We start from the raw sequence: 20223 nt of genomic DNA, 5'->3' as shown, positions 1-20223 counted from the left end.
GGTGCACAAATGCAGTTGTGGTATTCAGTATATATTATGTGGAAAATGAACTAAGAAACATGTGGGGAAAACTGGGGGAAAGTGAAGGGGTGACAGTGTTCAGAAAGAATTATACTCATTACCTAACTTATGAAATAACCCCTCTGTACCACACCTTGATAATAACAGTAACATTATATTTTGAAAGCTCTGTATGTATGTATGTATGTATGTATGTATGTTAGGTCTTTTTGGTTTTGCAATTCAGGTATAGTCATTCTTAATTAAATTTGATTTAACTACCCACTGTTAAAATATACTGAAACTCCGTTCTACTCTTCCTATTTATCCCTCCCCCCTTCAGCTCATTATTTGTTCTCTATATTCAAGTGCTCTAAACATTGTGTACATGTACATATTTTTAATGGTTATGTCCTCTTGAAAACTGATTCCATGATCATAAAGTAATGACCTTTATCTCTACTCTTTTTCAGTTACCATCTACATGGAATATCTTGTACTTTTTCACTTTCAGCCAGTGTGACTCTTTAAAACATACAAGGGTCTTTCAGACAGTGAAAAATGCTGACTCTTAGTTTATTTTTGTTTATAGAACTAGTCTTTTTACTTTAGTTTTTAACATTCAAGGTTATTAATGATGGGTAAGAAATTACTACTGCCATTTTGATATGTGTGTGTGTGTGTGTTGTGGATTTGTCTTCGTGGGCTGGTTCTGAACTGAGATCCTCAGTTACCAGCTTTCTAAGTAAGTAGCTGGGATTATAGTCATAAACCACAGGTGCCTGGCATTCTGATAGTTTTAAAGTCCCTTTTTCCTTCTTTCCTCCCTTCTCTCCTTCCATTTCTTTCTTTCTCTGTTGCTCTTTTTTAGCACTTTGACTTTTAACCTTTGTAGTAGCTATACCTTAACATACTACTTTATTTAAATGCATCTGACCTCTATGCTTTCACATGTATGCATGACAATAATTATTGTCCTTTTCTTTACACTTGAACTTCTGTAAGCATTTCCTATAATGCAGATCTAGTGGTAATAAATTCAGCTTTTGTCTGAGACTTTTTCTCAATTTCTGAAAAATAGTTTTGCTTGGTATATTTAGCTGGTTTTTCTTTGAACACATTGTCATCACATTCTCTGCAAGGTTTCTGTTGAGAAATCTGGTAGTCTTAATGGTAATTCTCTTATATGTGGCATGATGCTTTCCTCTTGCTACTTTAAGTTTCTTACTTTTAAAGATAGTTTTGTTACAATGTGCCTCATGGAGGATGTGGGGGTTGACTGTTTGGAAGAATTTTGAGATCTTAATATGTCTCCCAAGATTTGGAATTTTTCGAGTTGATTTTTGCTGTTAAGCTCTAAACTGTATTTTTATTTAACTGACTTCTTCAGCTTCAATATTTGTTTTGTTCTACTTAATGACAGCAATGCTTGCATTGAATTTTTCCTTCAGATCATGAATTGCTTTTTTTTTTTTTTTTTTGGGTCAGTTGTAGGCCTGGGCACTGTCCCTCAGTTCTTCAGCTCAACACAAGCACTCTACCACTTGAGCACAGAGCCACTTCTGGTTTTCTGGTGGTTAACTGGAGATAAAAGTCTCATGGACTTTCCTGCCTAGGCTGGCTTTGAACCACGATCCTCAGATCTCAGCCTCCTGAGCATCTAGGATTACAGGTGTGAGTGACCAGCACCTGGCTCATTCAATTTTCTTAACATCATTAGAGTTCTCTTCCTGGAACTTTGTAAGTTTGCATGTCATTAGAATCTTACTGTTCCTCTGGGCTCCAGTGACTTATACCTGTAATCCTAGCTGAGATCAGAAAGAACATGTTTCAAGGTAAGACAAGGCAGGAAAGTTCTAAAGACTTCTCAACCAACTGCTGGGCATGGTGGTGCAGGCTTGTCATCTCAGTTGTGGGAGTCTTGAAATTGGGAGGCCTGAGGTCCCATGCTATCCCATGTAGAAAAGTTCATCTCAGCAGAAAGAATCTGAAAATAACAGTTCGCTCTGAGCTATGATGGAAGCCTAAAATAGGCAGATCACAAAAATAACTAGTGCAAAAAAATGGTCTAGAGTTGTGGCTCAGTGTTAGTGACTTTCTAGCAAAGGCAAAGGGAAATTTAAACTCTGGAACCACGCACACACAGAGAAGAAAAAAAATGTTTCTTTGGCATTTCTTTGCTTGTTAATGTTTCTTATGTTCCATTAAGAAGGAAAAAAAAATTCACCTGCAGATGAGCCTAAGTATGTCAGTTAGGAAAGGGGTGGTTCCATTGTGTACAGCAGTTATGTCTGTCAAGCTTCTTCGATTGTGGTCAATGTCAGTAATGACTGTGGGCACCTCAGTGGTCTAGGAGCTACAGTGCCTCTAGGTAACACTTTAGAGATCTTTTTGTCTTTGTTTTCCTCATAGGCGGCAGTCATAGTTGAGGGATGACTTTTGATGTTGGATCTGAACTTTTAGACAGCCACAGAGGCCCTGGGGTTGAGGGAATAGATGTCCAGAACAACTAGATGTAAAGTCAGGTTCCTGAACTCAGCATCTGTGAAAAATCCCAAACATCTGGGGCTGGAGTCCCAAGCCACTGAAAAGGCTAGATTTGTTGCCCTTAGGTACATACACTTCAGCAGCTTAGGCCAAATGCAGTGGGATGGAACCCTGTTTCTCACCTAAGAGGGCAGGAGACAGCACTGGCATAGCTTAGCTTCAAGGGAAAAAGGGTATTGCAGAAGGTTGAGATCTTTCTCACTTTTTGATATAGACATTTATTGCCATAACAATAGAAGATTTTGCTGAGTAAGTTCTGTATGTTGGGATACCATTCTTTCCTCAAGGTATTTTTTGTCTTTTTTTTTTATTACTTCTATTACCCATTGGTCAGTCAGAAGAATCTTGTTTAATTTCCGTGTATTCATACATCTTATAAATATGAGCTATTAACTTCTTCACAGCTAATTCCATTTACTCTCCATTTGAATAAAATTCTAATAGTTAAAGCATGTACTTTTTCAAGTAAGTAATGAAAATGTATTTTTCAAGTAAAGCTTAAGATAGCTAACACATAAATTCTAGTGTCTTCTTCATATATGTAATTATACAAACAATTCACTTGTAAAATAATATGTTCAAGCAATATATTAGAAGTTAAAATAAATATGAAAGAACAGCTTTATCATGACAATTAGTAAACATTAAAAATCCCTATTCAAGAGTTTCTCGTTATCTTTCCTACAATATTCTCGCTATAGACATGGAAGCATTTGCTGTCCCATCTCACTCTTACAAACGCCATTTTTTTTTTATTATTTTGCACTTAACAATATAACATCATTCCAAAAAGTTCATATATTTCCTGTTTATTTTTATTTGTTTTTGCCAGTCCTGGGGCTTGAACTGAGGGCTTGAGCACTGTCCCTGAGCTTCTTTTGCTCAAGGCTAGCCCTCTACCACTTGAGCCACAGCGCCACTTCCGGCTTTTATGTGGTACTGAGGCATCAAATGCAGGGCTTCGTGCATGCTGGGGAAGCACTCTACCACTAAGCCACATTCCTGGCCCTATCCTGTTGTTTTTAATAACTATATACAATTCTATGAATTTCCATCTCTTTTTTAATAGACATTTAAATTATCTCAACTTATTAACTTGTAGAAAGAATTCTGCAGTAAATCTTTGTTATTGGTTTCTGCATACAACTTTAGGCTCTTAGAAGAAAAGTACATTTTTTTTTTTAGAATTAAATAAAGCATGTATTTAACATTTGAAAAAGGACTGCCAATGTGTTCTCAAAACCAAAATTGTACACATTTGTACTCTGATGCATTTTCTTGAGATAAATGTGCTTTTTGGTTGGATTTACAAAGTCCAACTGTGCACAATGTAACTTTTGAAAGATCAAAGGACAGATTAACAATGGAAAGAAATTATCTGCCATTAGTCACCCATATTTCTTGCAACAATGATAATCAATAGTATGATTTCTGCAGACAGACATGGGTGACATGGATTGAATTTTGGACCTGTGTGAGTTTTTAAGTATTTTAACCCTTGAGTTGTTCTTTTTGCAAAAATGAAGGAAAATAATAGTTCCTACTTTATAAGAGTTATGAGGATTAGTATTCAAAGTGTTTATCAAAAGATCCTAACAATAGCATGTGCTTCCTTATTAATCATTTACTTCATATGGTTTGAACAAGAACACATTTACTTATAGTTTCGAAGTATACTTTCAAAATACCCCAAAATGATCTAAATTTTATTTTGTCTGAATTAATTCTAAGAATAAAAAAAAATCTTTAGAGTTGAGCATGGTGGTGAACACTTGCAATTCCAAAATTTGAATAAGGTAGAAGGTTCATGGATTCAAGGCCAGCCTCGGCTATTATATCAAGAAGACAAAATTCACTGAAACCTCACATTACCATGAAGAAATTAGAATGGAACGTAATTCGACCAGTTTGACGAAACCTTTGAAAATGCAAAGTTGTAAAACTTAAAAGAGAAAGTTAACAATATGGAGATTTAGTTTTAGGTTAATCAGATTTAATATGACAGAACAAAAGAATTTCTAAGGTTTTAAGCAGTATTTTAACAATGAGGGCTGATAGTTTATTAACAATTTTAAGTTAGGGATGGCTGAAAAAGCAAGCATCAAACATCAAGGCTGAAGCTGATTTCAGTACAAAGCTGATTTTAAGTACAAAGAGTTCCTAGAGGTATGATCACCTCAAATCTTCTCTCTATATAGGAAATTTTAACATGTTCAATTTGAGACATCAAAAAAAACATTTAAAATAGAAACGGTACAATGTATCCGAGGTTTGAAGGTCAAATTTATTAGGAGATTAAGAGATGTATTATACATGGACTATAAATACTGCACAGCTGACTTTATTCACAGTCAAGCTAAGATAATAGTCAGTGCCAACCTATTTTGTGGACACTCTGGTTCTTTTGTTCCAAGAAAAGTTTGCACCATAAGACTTGGACTTGGGTTTTGGAACCTTCTTCTCTTCCACGTCATAGCTCCATCCTAGATGGGGGAAAAGAAAAAAACCCAAACAAATGAACAAAAAAAAAACCCAATCCGAAGAAACAGAATTAATACAGATACTTTAAAAATACAGAAATTAAGAGGCTTTATAATTTAATGTTTATTTATCAATAAGAGTAACTGTTACCACATCTGAAATATAAATACTTAGTAATTTGTTCCCTTAAAACTCTGAGTGGCAAGAGTCCATTGCCCGAAGATGATTTATTATATCTCAAATTAAAGATAAAACTATGATTTAATGTTTCCTAAGTCAATATTCTTTGCTCTGTTAGTGATGACTATATATTATTCAAAACTTAAGATTTCTCTGTGACTTAACAAGTCTTTAAAAACTATAATGAGAAAAGCTAGACACTATAATGTATCTCACTGTTCTTCTAAAATCTGCTGTCTTTACAAATAGCTTGGAACTCATTTGAAATCGGAGGAAAAACACAAATCATAGCTGGACTCAGTCATGAGAAATTACCACATTCAACCTCTTTACTGACAAAATTTCCAGAAGGTTCAACAGTTGCTTCAGGAACCATCTTATTAGGTAGAATCATGAAAAGTACTCCATATCAGTGCCAACTCTTAGACCTGATCAAAAGCCCACTGTGTGATCAGAATCTCTGGTGGGTAGCTAAACTAATCTTAAAAAGTTTAATTGCAGAAGCTTTACTTGTTATGCACAGAAAAGCTTCACTTTTTATGCACAGAAAATTTTAAGCTACTAGTCAAAACTGTCTATTCTTTTCTGAGAATTTTTAATCATCTCTACAACCTTTTCAGTATTTTATAATTCTGAAAACTGGATTTATATATGTCTACCTTCTGGTTTAAGTCCTGTTCTTCAGTTCTCCTAAGATAAAGGTAACAACTAAATCAACATCCCCTTTCTTGAAAAGAGTTAAGCAACACCTGAAACTTAATCTTCTAATATCCATTTTCCTAGTGGTGCAATTTATCACATGCTTTTCTCTCAGGATTTTTCAAATAATCATCTTGAGAAATAGAATCCTATATAAAATATCCAAACTGAGCTTTATATTGTCAAGAATAAGTGAGCTTTGGGTTTAGAAGTTTGAAAGAATTTTAGTGATTCTTTATGAGTATAGTGCCTGAGCTTATATATCTACAGTTCCTCACCTGGAATTAATTACATTTTGTTATAAAAGTAAAACCTACAAAACTCAAATCATCAAAGCATACTACTGTGATTTTTCCAAAAAAGGAAAATCATGAAACAAAGGAGGAGGCACCAATGCTTGATAAGAAATCTACCTTGCCCATGTAATTGTAACCCCTCTGTATGATACTTTCACAATTTTTTTAAAAAAAGGAAAATCGTAACATTTAACACAGTATTCAAGTTAATCTTACATTCCCACTGCTGAACACTGTGCCTTGAGGAACATATATATCTATATCTATATATGTATATATATATATATATATATATATATCTAATATATATACTAGTCTCACTTTACATGAATATATAGGTTACAGAACTCCCAGGCAACTTTGGCTAAAAGGACAAAATAAATAATAAGAACACTTGAAAAGACATCAAATATGTACTTAATGATAGGCAAGTTACATTATTGACACTAATCTTTTCTATTTCCCATTTGAAATCTGACCCTAAACAGGAAAAATGTAATATATTTATTTCTATACTCTATGCTTAGAGTATAGAAATGTAGGAATGAAACTGCAAAATGTCTACATTTCTATGTAAGAATATCTTTCAGTTCCAACAATCTTTTTTTTTTTTTAAAGAAATAACCCAAACTTGTGTTCTGAAATGAGGTCTTGGGAGTTGCCCTCTGTGAAGAATGTATATATAAAGGTGTAGTCTACGACAATGGTCCCATATGTTGTCTTACAAGGATACTCAAAACTGGCCCGTGTTCTTCCTAGCTGTGCAGCAGAAGATCAAAGCAACTAAGTCCAAGGCAGCTGCCCCAGAGATGGGATAAAGCTCCTAGGACTGCCATCATTTCCCACTGTGGAGAATAGCCATATGGCATGGATTAGCCACAAATCCAACCACTAACACCTAAATGACAAGAAGCTGACTTGCTTTGCTGTTTCACACATTGGAATGCTTTCACAAAAATATTTTGAACTTTAAGCTCTAGTGTTAGAGAAGTACATCTGGTAAATTCTTTCAGCAAACTTAAAATGTGATCTGTAATATTCAATGCCCTCCCTCCCCACCAGAATTATGTTAGTTTGTTTTATAGATCTCTATACTGTGCTTGGAATATTCTATTTCCTATTATTTTCTTCTGTGTAATCTTTCAGACACCAAAAATGACTCCAAACAAAGTCAGACCACAATAAGTAACCTATAACTTCTCTAGAGACAGAAAAAGAAAATCCCACTTATTTTTATTTATAGAATCATTTCACTTATGGATCGGTAGTGAAGAATACAAGGTGACACTCATCAGTTCTTTTTTTTTTTTTTTTTTTGGTCCGGTCATGGGGCCTGAACTCTGGGCCTGGGCGCTGTCCCTCAGCTCTTCAGCTCAAGGCTAGTGCTCTACCACTTAAGCCACAGCGCCACTTCCGGATTTTTTTCTTTTTGCTTACGTGGTGCTGAGGAATCAAACCCAGGGCCTCGAGCATGCAAGGTAAGCGCTCTACCACTGAGCCACCTTCCCAGCCCCACTCATCAGTTCTTGTATTGCTTCTGGTAACCTAATTCTGTTCCTGTGAAAGGTCCTTCTCCATTAATGGTATGATCACAAATCTTGATGCGCACAATTAATAATTTGTAAGTACCACACAATATGAACAAACCAGCATAAATGGAATTGACTGCTAACCAACACATAGAATCAGAATAGCAAAGTTTGGGGAAGCTAAAGTAAGTTCATAGGTACTTGGAATGTTTCAATTCTTCACCAGGTTGTGTACTGATGTCATACTTAGCTGAAAGCAAACTGTAACCCTAACTTATAATTTAACATCAGGAAAGAAAAAATAACAGCTTTTTCAAAAATTTCACAATAAAAGCCCTTCAACTTTGAAATTGCTCAGTACCTAATATGGGGGTTGGAGGACAGAAAGTTAGGAATAAAGGCACTATTTCTTTCAGAAAATACTACGGAATGTGTGCAATATGATTTCTGAAATGTTGACAAAACAATTCTATCCATAAAAATTAGATATGATTCCAACAAGCAAATAAGGTGAAAACATGGGACACTTGAAATATTCATTAGCTTAAGTGTCTACACTTGCTATAGATATGACACCTTGAAAAAAACCTCAAACACAGATGTGATCATTAATTTAAATCCCTTTAAATTTTATCTTCACAAATAATAAGATATCTCTTCAAATAGTAGTATCTTTTCATATATTATTACATACAAAGCAGTAATTGGAACCACACTATTCAAAATTTGTAACAAAACAAATTGGGATATTAATTAATTATTGTAGCTTTTAGGTTGTCAGAATATATTTTGTCCCCTGGGCAAAAAACTGCACACAATCAAAAGTCATTCCCAAAGATTTTGATACTATTCATTGGAGTGTAAACTATATATTGGGATTTCCTGAATTCTATTTAACTTATAATATAATATACAAGAAACTACACTAAGTTACTATGTATAATTCTACCATTATGAGAAAAAATTATTTCAGAGTTCTAACAGGAGACCTAACGAATAACCCCTTTTCTTCCCTCCTTCTCTGTCCTCTGTCCTTCTACACTCTAGGACAAGGGATTGGAAAGAAAGCTAGGGGGAAAAAGTCTTTATAAATTGTAGGTATTCACAAATCCTCACTTGTCAATTTAATTACTCATTAAAATTTATTTGTAACCCCAAAATTAATACCCGTGATACTTCTGTGGTTATTTATGACATGCACAGCATGGAAAACAATTGCGTTGCCCAACATGCACATTTCCAGCTGAGGTCAAGCAAGGTAATGCTCTGCCTTGCTGAAGCTCTCACACTGTAAACAAGTGCACTTTTCAAGGTCTATTTAGAGGTGCATTTTTGTTTTGTTTTCTTCTTGATGATTTCATCATTTACAATGGCCCCTAAGCATGGTGCGAGAAGGCTGATGTGACAATTCAGTATTTATAAAGTAAGCTGTCTTTACACCAAAGTATATAAAACACATAGTACTGAAAGAATGTGTAGAGGCTTGAAGGAATCCAGCTTGTCATTTTCCTCGAAGTAACTGTTCTGTTATTTGCTAGTATAGTGTTCCTAGTGACTTTATAGAACACAATTGTCATGAAAAGGTGAATGGCTATAACTAGCAGATATACTAATTCTGTCCTATCAAACTGATATAACTGACTCTTCCCCTACACCCCTTGTAAACTCAGCTTTGCTTCCATTAGTAATTTAGTTCAGCATCTCTTTTCTTCATATACCTTTGTGTTATCTTGACTAATGGTTTGAACTGTTTAAAACATCTGCTTAGCGCCTTTGTGTCACATGAGCAAAATAAGTTCTTCAAAACATGTTCATTTTATAAGTTGTCATGTTCGTATTTTTTCTAGACATTTTCTCTCAACAGTTTTGGAGGTGTTCATGGGATATCTAATATAAACTCACTAACCAAAGGCAGGCAAACTTTTCTACCACAGAGAGAGTAGATCTACATAAAAGCTCAAACATTATCTTTTCTGGTTGCAAGAAATAAATCCAAAACATCAAGAGAACATTGCTGATTCTGTTTTTCTAATTTTAATTTTATGACTTATTTTGAGAAGTCATAATCTGACCACTGATGATCCTAATAAATAGCACAGTAGCTTACAGGGGTCTTATTCTCTACTCCATGAGAACAAATGATTCTGGTTTATAAGTCTTTTCCATTTTGAGTTCAAAATTAAGAATTTGTACTCAATGAAAAGACAACCTTTTTTGCCATGAACCAGTTAAGTTTCACAATTCTGTGTTTATTAACCTATGCTGAAAGTCTAGAATTGAAGTTATAACTGTGTGACTGTACATCATCAACGTGTCTATAATTCAGAAAAACCTTTACTTCTTTCATTGTGTGCAAAGGTTAGCATTTTTCTACCTCTGGATAGCACTAATAAATTAAATTATAAAGTGTCTCCTTAAAGAAGTCTATTCTGATCTGATCATAGGAAAAAAGCCTACCATGTAAATGGAATAAACTTAAAATTCTCAGAAAACAAGAAAACTGAATTTCTAATATACATATTCTAGATTTTAAAAGTACCGTTAAAGGAACTAAGACAAGCATTTCATGTTTGTGTAATGTAGGTAATCTTTGGTAACAACATTTAGTAATTTTTTTAAATTTAATTTTATTTTATTTGTGAACATACTGTACAGAGGAGTTACAATTACATGGGCAGGATAATGCGTACATTTCTTACCAAGCATTGCAGCCTCCTCCTTTGTTTACCCTTCACATCCCTTCCCAGCCTCCCCCTTCCCCCCCAATCCCAATCCTTCTCCTTCCCCCCCTTACCCCCGACATTTAGTTATTTTGATTTAATAAAAACCAGCTATGTTTGCTCTGACTTATCAGTGTTAAACAGAAGCATTGATTTTTATTCTACTTATGTTCTTTGGCCTCACTGACGGCTATTGTAGTCGCGAGAAATTCTTTATTTCAGCAATGATTTTCAAGATTATTAGTTTACTAAGTTAAATATTACTGGATATTTACTAAATATCTAGATAACTTCTAAGAAAAGTAGAATACTGAACCAACCAATATTATTAGATTCTGTCCTATTACTCAAAAGCATGGCACTTTGGCACTTGAGGAAAGAGAAGATAAAGAAAGGCCACTGCAGCTCTTATTCACTGAACCGGTCACAAAAGGATTTCCTGTCCTTCTGAAAGAGGTCACAAAGACCTTGTGTGTCCTATATGCATAAAAAGGAGTGTCACAGAAAGATACAGAAGATAGCTGAGCAAATAGACTTGGTTACTTAATACTCCCCCTACACAACCACACTTTTGCACAACTATGCACCACTTCAAATTTAGCATAAAACACACAGCCTTCCAATGTAACATAAAATTCATATTGAATACATTTTTGTGCTTTCTCTTTAATCTGTCCTCTGTTATAGTGGCCCTAATCATGAACCTATTAATGGCTAAGAGACCTTACACCCAATAATTACTAAATAAAAATTTAAGCTAATATAATCTTGTTTCTCTCTTTTATATTCTAGAAGGCTATTCCTTTGAGTTAGTTAAGCTATATGCTCATTTTTATTTTTTTCTGCTTTTTGTTTTTTGGTCGGTTGTGGGGCCTGAACTCTGGGCCTGGACGCTGTCCCTCAGCTCTTCAGCTCAAGGCTAGCACTCTACCACTTGAGCCACAGCGCCACTTCCAGCCTTTTCTGCTTATGTGGCACTGAGGAAATGAACCCAGGGTCTCATGCATGAGAGGCAAGCATTCTACCACTAGGCACATTCCCAGACCTTCAACATGATCATTTTTGCCACTAGGAGAACCTGGACTATAAGGAATACACATAACCATAGAAAGTAATGTTATATATACTGATGAATTTCTATTAGTCAACTAAAATGTTTATTGTGTAATTTTTCATTATCCTGGTTTTTCTATGAAATCAAAAGTAATTTTGATTAAAAGATGACAATTATATACTTGAATTTAACCCTACTAGAAGTAATAGTGACATACAAGTTATTATTTCACATGGAAGATAGTGAAATAACTTGGTAAACAAGGTAACAGATGTGATTTGCTTATTGTTGGAAAAAAGGAATTCTTAATGTCATAAAGTAGGATGCCTGCACCAGAAAGAGAAAAACAAATGTAAAGGACTAAATCTGAGTGGATTCAGGGAGTTATATGAAATTTGAAGGGAAGGAATTATATTTCCCTTGAATTATATTTTTTTGCATTACTATATGCAAAAAACTAAGTTAAAAACCTATAACATGTCTTCATTATTAAGGTTTGCTCTATTTTGTTGGGCTTTTTGTTTCTTTAATTTACTGTATAATATGGAAAGTAATTCTTATATCTAATCTTCCTAGGATACAAAAGTCCTGGCTTATCACAATAACTTTAGGAGCTTTCTGCTGACTTCAAGTTTTTGGTCAGTTTATATATGAGCAAAGGTCTTTTACTATTTTAATACCCTCTGTGTTTCTAAGTTTTTTTATGACTTTCATTTCTTAGTCAGCTATGATCCATCCTATACTTAGCCTAATGCCTACTTTTGGCAACTTCTGATTTATTTCTGTGGCACTAGAGCTTAAACTCAGGATAAAGGCACATACTAGGTAAGTGCTCTACAGCTCATAACTTTTGATTTTTGCTTTCTCTAAGCTCTTTGAGCCACAACACCACTTCTAGGTTTCTGTTGGTTAAGTGGAGATGAGTATCATGGACTTTCCTGCCATGGTTGGCTTTGAACTGCGATCCTCAGATCTCAGCCTCCTGAGTAGCTAGGATTACAGGTGTGAGCCACCAGCGCCTGGCTATTATATCCTAAATGTTAAAAAATAAAAGGCAAAATATAACAAACTTTAGATTCCACAGATGGCCTCTGGAAAAATCAGAGATATATTCTTTCACTCTGTGAAAAAAAATATTTAATAAATAAACTAGGTTTAGGTATAAACTAGGTTTAATAAATAAACAAGGATGAGGGGCTGGGAAGGTGGCTCTGTGGTAGAATGTTTGCCTTGCATGCATGAGGCCCTGGGTTCGATTCCTCAGCACCACATAAGCAAAAAGAAAAAAGCAAGAAGTGACACTGTGGCTCAAGTGGTAGAGCGCTAGCCTTGAGCTGAAGAGCTGAGGGACAGCGCCCAGGCCCAGAGTTCAGGCCCCACAACCGGACCGCCCCCTTCCAAAAAAATAAATAAATAAACAAGGATGAGCTGCTGAGGGAAAGATGTCAAGAAAAAAAAAAAAAAGGTTAATTACCCTGAGGTTAAATTTGGTGGGTAAAAGGTGAACAAATAGCTATGAGATTGTGTCTTATGAGATAAATTCCTAGAATATCAATATCCTCATTGTCTATGATACATTCCAATTATCAGAGCCTTTGTATTGTTTTGCCTGATAATAGACAACTTATTATTTTGGTTATTTTTTAAATGGTTACATCCTTATTTCTTTAGTTTAAGTCTTGCATCTTTAAGGCCACTAAATATTAACTTAAGAATCTGAACTTCAGGAACACACAAACAGATACTTAGGACCTACTCTGGAGTAGGTTTATTGAATAATCTCTTTAGTTAATGTCCTTCGTAATTTTGATATATTCTTGGTATATGTTTGGCACATTCATTTCTCAAGAATTTTTTCTCTGCAGCCTATTAAAAAATAAAATACAGCACTTTGGCATGCCAGACTTAAACTGAGGCTCTGATGCTATCTTTCTGGCGAGCTCCTCACCTTCTATCTTTTGTTCCTTTTTATCCCACTGAAACCAAAATTCTTCCCCCAAATCTGTTCACAACATTGAAAATTCTGTTCCTCTTAAATTAGCCTTACAATGATTGAAATGTTATTCTGACTCCCCCTGCCTTTCTGTATAAGAGCTGACCATAAAGATATTCTGAGACTCTCCTGGAAGGGAACCTGACCTCTACCCAGGAGAAGTGCACACTGAGTACCAATGAATCTGAATACACAGACCCCCCTGGATTCCCTTTTGAGATTACAGGCTATATTCCTTTAGTTTAATCACATTTCTACACAGCTACCAAATTTTCATCAAACAAAAGCAAATGTTTTCATTGGGTCTTTCAGTCTTCATGCTGTGTTATGTAAAATTGTGTTGTTTTCTTGGCTTTGATAGTTCCCTGGAAGTTCTTTCAATCAGCTATAGGCCAGACTGCTTCCTTTTTAACAAATACTGTCAACACAGAGTCCCATGGAAAAGAACTGCACCAGAAAATTTGGGGGTTTGATACCATCAGTTAATTTTAAGACCATATCACTGGATTAAGTCGGGGTTTTCAGAACTGTAGTCAAGAAGCAGATAAATTTGTGATCCAGTGAAACAAAAATTATGCAAGATTAAATGAACTGATGAGTGATAACTGTAGTTTTATGTTTAGAATAACAATGATACAGTTTTGTCTTTGTCAACATATTAGAAAGTCCTTTTTTCTTCCTCTTAAAGTAGCTAGATAACACATTCTAATTAAGTAGTCTGCTTTGCAAATTGAAATATTTGTGTTCCTTCTATAGAATTTAGTATTAACTACTCTTATTTTCATGGCAATTAAAAGTACTTGCATAAATTCAGTAACAATTTGATGTACTGATTATGGCACCAAGGTCTTACCTAGAATGACATGTTTGAGAATGATGCTCATTTGCACATATGAACAGATACTTTTAAGGAATTAAGGTTGATCTTCCAGAGCTAACACAAATCCAGGAAGTGACCTGGCACCCTGACTTACAGAATTCTCAGCTTTACAGGTAACTCTGGGTTAATTTGGGTATCTTAAGAAGGGCAGATATACTCAAATTAATAGGTATTGAAGAAGAAATCTGGTGGTGAGATCTTAGTTTGGGCTACTAACTTCAAGAGACTGTGGGATTCATTATGAAAAGGTTCAGTAACACAAACTTAGAAAAGTTTGACAGAGTAACATTTTTGCATCACTTGTCTAACCAAGGACAATGGTATACCAATCTCATCATAAATAATCTTTCTTCAAGATTATTTTCCTATCAAAAAGGTGAAGAACGCAAAAAAACATATATATATATATATATATATATGACAGCACCTAACAGCCATTTTTGCTTCTGTATGAATTGCTTTGTACTGGATGATTGTATGGTTTTTGTATGATTTTAACTGTGATTGGTTTTAGTTACTTAGTAGTGGAATATCAGCCTGGGAGCCTAGAGTTGCTTAGTAAAAGACTTCAAAGGGTTTACAGCCCTGACCAAGGGGGCAAAGTCCTCAGAATTATCCCCACAGCTGCAACGCCCCTCCTGGAGGCCGAGGCAGTAAGGCCCTAGGGAAGAAATATAATGTAAGAAACCTAAGCAACTCCATTTTTGTTTAACACTCCATCTCAGTTCTGCGACTTGACTCATGATCCACTTTAGCCCCAATGCTAGGAATTTATGACAGAAAGTCATGCACAATTCTTGGAGCCATAGATGGCATTTGCTTAAGGCAGGTGTTAGCCCCCAAGTGGTGTTGCCCCCCACCCACCTAGGACTAAGAGTTGTTAACCAACCGATTCTTCAGAGCCCGGGGCGAGACATGCCATGCATTCTGTTGGTCTGGGTGTGACTCATAACCTTTTTCGGTCAAGCTATGGACCAAGGACATTTTTTCTGTAAAGATCAACAATCATTATTTGTCCAGTTTAGCTTGCTTTAAATGTAAATGTTAACCAATCATGTAATTTCTTATGTAAAAGTTCCTTAAGTTGTTTGTTCAATACTATAAAACGGCCCTGATTCTATGCTCAGGGCCTCTTAAGCGTCACCAGTTACCATGTGCGCGGAGGACCAAGCTGGAGCTTGCAATAAACCGGCTCTTTGTTGCTTACATTGATCGTGGTCTCTGGTGGTCTTCTGGGGGTCCCCGAATTTCGGTATAACAAAGGGAATAGGCAAACACTTTTAGTGTCTGTGTGTTTTGAAGGGCACACTTGGAAGGGCTAACTACTTGGGAGGCTGAAGAAGGAAAATGACTTGAGCCCAGGAGTTCAAGATTGGTCTGAATAGTGACACCATATGTCAAAAGAAAAAAAAATTGAGGGGAGAGGAAAGAAAAGATTTTTTAAATACAGAACTATATACTACCTCTAGCATACCTCTTCTCTTCTGCCTTCTCAGATTTTTGGCTGTTTGGCAACTCTTTATGCCAGCAGTGGGCTTGAACTCATGAACTCTTAGCTTTTACTACTCAAGGCTGGCACTCAAAGACTTGAACTACACTTCCATTTTCTACAACTCTTTTAAAGTTATATGTATAAAAACTCCTGTCAGGTGTCCTACTGTTCTGTTTTAACTGATACCTCTTCAATAAGAAAAAGACCAATTTTTAATCTTCATTTTCTATTCACCTAAAATTTATTTTGCTTTTGTAACATCTGCTTTGTTTTGTTTAAAATAAATTCTTTCACTTACATTTTGTACCTTTAGGAGAGTCAAGATTCTTACTTTGTTTCACAAGTTGTCTTTTAACAGCTATATGGAAGTTACATTCTCCTAAGAGGTTAAGGTAGATAGAGTAGATGCTACTCAAAGTGTCCACTTCTGGGAGAATTCAAAGTTCTGAATTCCCTCTTCCAACTGCTTCTTTTTAGGATCCTCGGCACTATTTTCTTCTTGGCTTCTACCTTCTATTATTTCAGAAGTGGGTTTTCCTCCCCAATAGACCTACTTTTTCACAGTTTGTCTTCTATCCTTCTTATTATGGAGAGAAACCTTCCTTTATTTGAAGAATTTCGAAGAGTTTTTTTCTTTTATTGTGAAAATACCATAGAGAGGGGTTACAACTACATGAGCAAGATAACGAGTACATTTCTTATCAAGCATTGTTGCCTCCTCCTTTGTTTCCCCTTCCGTTCCTTCCCATACTTCCCCCCTTCCCTCCCCACCCCCCCAAAGTTGTAAAGTTCGTTTTTCCGACATAACGACTTGTACATCTCATTGTTGCAATGGGTCCTCAAGAGTTTTTATAACTAACAACACTGAGAAAAAAACAGGAGGTAAAATGCTATATTTGAGAAGAGTCACAAAGTTGCAAATCAGATCAAACAGGAGTGAAAAAAAATTCTGGTTTTTATTACCATGTAAATGGTAGTAGATTTTAGTCTTCTACCATTCAAATTTTCCACAGCTGTCTTTCACCACCTCTCTCCAAGATATAGCTTCCTCCCATCCTTCACAAAAACACAAGGAAAGACAAAAGCCACTAGGGTGAGAAAGGTGGACCTTTTAGTTCACAAAGCACTGAAGTACGGTTCATCTACATTTCAGAAGAAACACCACATGTTCCTTTTTTTCTCTTTTCTTCAAAAAAAGGTTGTCTTTGAAGAGTTCCTCAGAATAGAGGCGAAGCTTAAAGGGAATGATTAGGGTAAAGCCCTGGGTTAAAGCTAAAAGACATCACATTCTTCATAATATTCTTTGCTTTATAAATATGTTGAGAACTGGGAAGATTTGGTGGAGGAGATGATAAGGAAAAAGGAGAAACAAGAAGACAGAGCCATTCAGTCTCTTCTTCATTTCCCACTACCCAATTTCAAAGAACCAGCCTTCATAAGGAACTGAGGTATAAAGGGAACTATGTTAAAGAAGACAGAAGAAGAGGGAACTCTGCAGGAATTATCAATAGCAGAAGGAAAAAAACTACTTTTTAGTTTTAGAGGAAAGGCATTTGTTTATAAAAAGATCAACCTATACAACATCTTATTTAGTGAATACATAAAAATAGATGACTAACAGAGGAAATTTTTTTTTGGGGGTCCGGTCATAGGGCCTGAACTCTGGGCCTGGGCACTGTCCCTCAGCTCTTCAGCTCAAGGCTAGCACTCTACCACTTGAGCCACAGCGCCACTTTCAGCTTTTTTTCTTTTTGCTTATGTGGTGCTGAGGAATCAAACCCAGGGCCTCATGCATGCAAGGCAAGCGCTCTACCACTGAGCCACCTTCCCAGCCCCCAACAGAGGATTTTTAACATAGGTTTCTCATAATGATTAACATATGTAGATATAAAATTCTACTTGTCCTTGATTCTTATCAAGTAAGTTTCTAAAGAACTGCACTTCTTAACAAGTATAAAATCTGAAGCCACATGTGGTGACTCAGGCTATTCTGGAAGCTGAAAGGAGGGGATCAAGTTACAAGGCCAATCCAGGCAAAGAGACCTCAAATTAACCAACAAAAACAAAACTCAGTGGTTCATAGCTGCCATGCCAGATACAATGGGAAGCATAAATAGGAGGATCACAGTTTGAGGACTCAAAAATAATCAAAGGCAAAGGGCTAGAGGCACAAGTAATAGAGCAAGTTGCCTAGGAAACATGAGGCCCTGAGTTCAAACCCCAGTATAAAAGGTATCCAATTTTCCAAGTTGGATAACATTTTCCTATTTCATATGTATGATACACATACATATGATATATCATGGTACTCTATACACACCCTAGAATAAATATCAACAGACTATTAAGACTATATATATAGTATATATATATATATATATATATATATATATCCTGTATATTGCTAAAGACCTTAGATCAGTGCTGTATAATAGAAATATAAGATGAATGATATATTTAATGTTTTCTAGTAGCCATGTTACAGAAATGAGTGAAAAGAAACAAGTAAAATTAATTTGAATCATATACTTTACCTAGACCAAATATTTAGACTATTATAATTTCAACATGTAATAAAAATTAACAATGACTCTTTGTATCAGTTATTTGAAACCTACTGTGTATTTTACATTGACAGTGAATCTCAACAAACTAAACACATTCCAAATGCTAAAGCCACATGTGGCTAGTGACTACCATACTGCACAATGTACATTTAGATGATTGATTTTTCAGTTCTATCAGCTTTATACTATCAAAGAAAGTGCTATACTTGGGATCTAGACTTAGCACTAGCAATTGATAGTGATTCATCTTGAGCTCTAGATCTCAATATCCTTACAAAAGAGTTCAAAACAGGGAGCGTACATTTAGAAACAACTCAACATTATAAAAGGTTCATCCTTAAGAATGTTGACATACATCACCGTGTTCACCCAAACCTCCCCTAAAAAGACTTGTCAGAAAAACATTGTTCACTGTACTTTGCACAGGAACCCCATCCCATTGTTGCGCAGAAAGTTACACCTCAATAAAAAGTACTTAAGCATGCTGAGCACTTTAAACAAAGAAGCAATCTTAGAACCCCCTGGCCTTCTCTGGCATATTCTTTGAATTTCCCCCTGGATATGATTGTTATGTCTTGGATCTTACATGTACCCCAAAGACTCATATATTAAAGGCTTGGTTGCCAGCAGGTGGCACTGGTGGGAAGTGGTGGAACCACTATGAGGTGAAGCCTATTTGAAAGAACTTGTGTCATTGGGGTCTTGCCAGCCACCATGAAGTTTCTTCCACCACACATTCCCTGCCATCATGCTCTTCTTTATCACAGGCCCAAAAGCAACTGGGCCAAACAACTGTGGACTAAAAACTCTGAAACATGAGCCAAAACATCTCTCTTTTTGTTTGTCCAGGTATTTAAGCTAGCTAATGCACTAAAAGCAATCCCTACAGGAGAACACAATTTTCATGACCCTTGCCCTTGGAATTCTATCATCCGGAGAAGATTAAGTGTATCATAGGAAAAGAAGCTTAACATTGGTGTCCACCATACTCAGACTTTGGCTATCCATCACCTGCTATCTCAGACTTTATCTCCACAATAGTATAATCTTTGTTCACTGTGTATTTCCTCTCCTCATGCACCTATAAGCTATCACCACCTCCCCCTAAACACTGAGCTCTTATTCCTTTCTGTAGCTTAGGAAAACTAAGATTCCCACCTCCTGAACCTTCTGTTCATTTTATACTTTATTGTCTGTTCATTTCATAGATTCACATCAAACCTTCAGAGGGCAAAAGAAAACTACAATTGTTAATCATTTTTCAATAGTTTTCTTCAGACTTTAATTAGAGGATATTAACAGCTCTACTAGGAGATAAAAGCCACATTAAATTAAAAAGATTTTTTAAAATTATAAATTATAACTAAATTTACTATTCAAATTCACCAGTATTATACATTAAAAGGTAAAGATAAACAAGACTTGGTACATTCACTGGGAGGCAGGATAAAATAGTATAGTTTGAATATGCAGATTAGGCCTTAAATACTTCTCCCTAGAGCCTAGCCACACAACACTGGCATACAAGAATACTCTGACCAACTGCAATGCCAAAAAAATAAGCTATAAAAATATACTATAAAGGTATTAAGGAAGAAATTATTATAGAAATTTTGAGGAAGAAAGCAGGAATAGGCAATTGAGTTATGGGAAAGAAAAAGAAAGGGATCAGGAATAAGGGTACAGCTATGTTAGACTGACTGCCTGACAATACCAGGCCCTGATTTAAATACCTACCAAAACAAAAATAACAAACAAACAACTAGAAGCCAAATAGTATTTTCT

General features: G+C 35.6%; 1 protein-coding gene across 1 annotated transcript in view; it reads right to left on the bottom strand.

The window, feature by feature from the left end:
- Positions 1-4810: 4810 nt before the first annotated feature.
- The window catches only part of Ndufs4 (NADH:ubiquinone oxidoreductase subunit S4), a 71502-nt gene continuing 56089 nt past the window's right edge, over positions 4811-20223 (bottom strand). The window contains exon 5 of the mRNA XM_070041160.1: positions 4811-5030. Within this exon, the coding sequence (XP_069897261.1) occupies positions 4927-5030 (104 nt within the window). The 3' untranslated portion in view covers positions 4811-4926. The remainder of the gene's footprint in view (positions 5031-20223) is intronic.

This window comes from Dipodomys merriami, unplaced genomic scaffold (genome assembly GCF_024711535.1).
Source record: "Dipodomys merriami isolate MVZ:Mamm:240054 unplaced genomic scaffold, mDipMer1.0.p SCAF_30, whole genome shotgun sequence".
NCBI lineage: Eukaryota > Metazoa > Chordata > Mammalia > Rodentia > Heteromyidae > Dipodomys > Dipodomys merriami.
The sequence above is the reverse complement of the archived record's forward strand: the minus strand, read 5'-3'. Positions and strand labels throughout refer to the sequence as shown.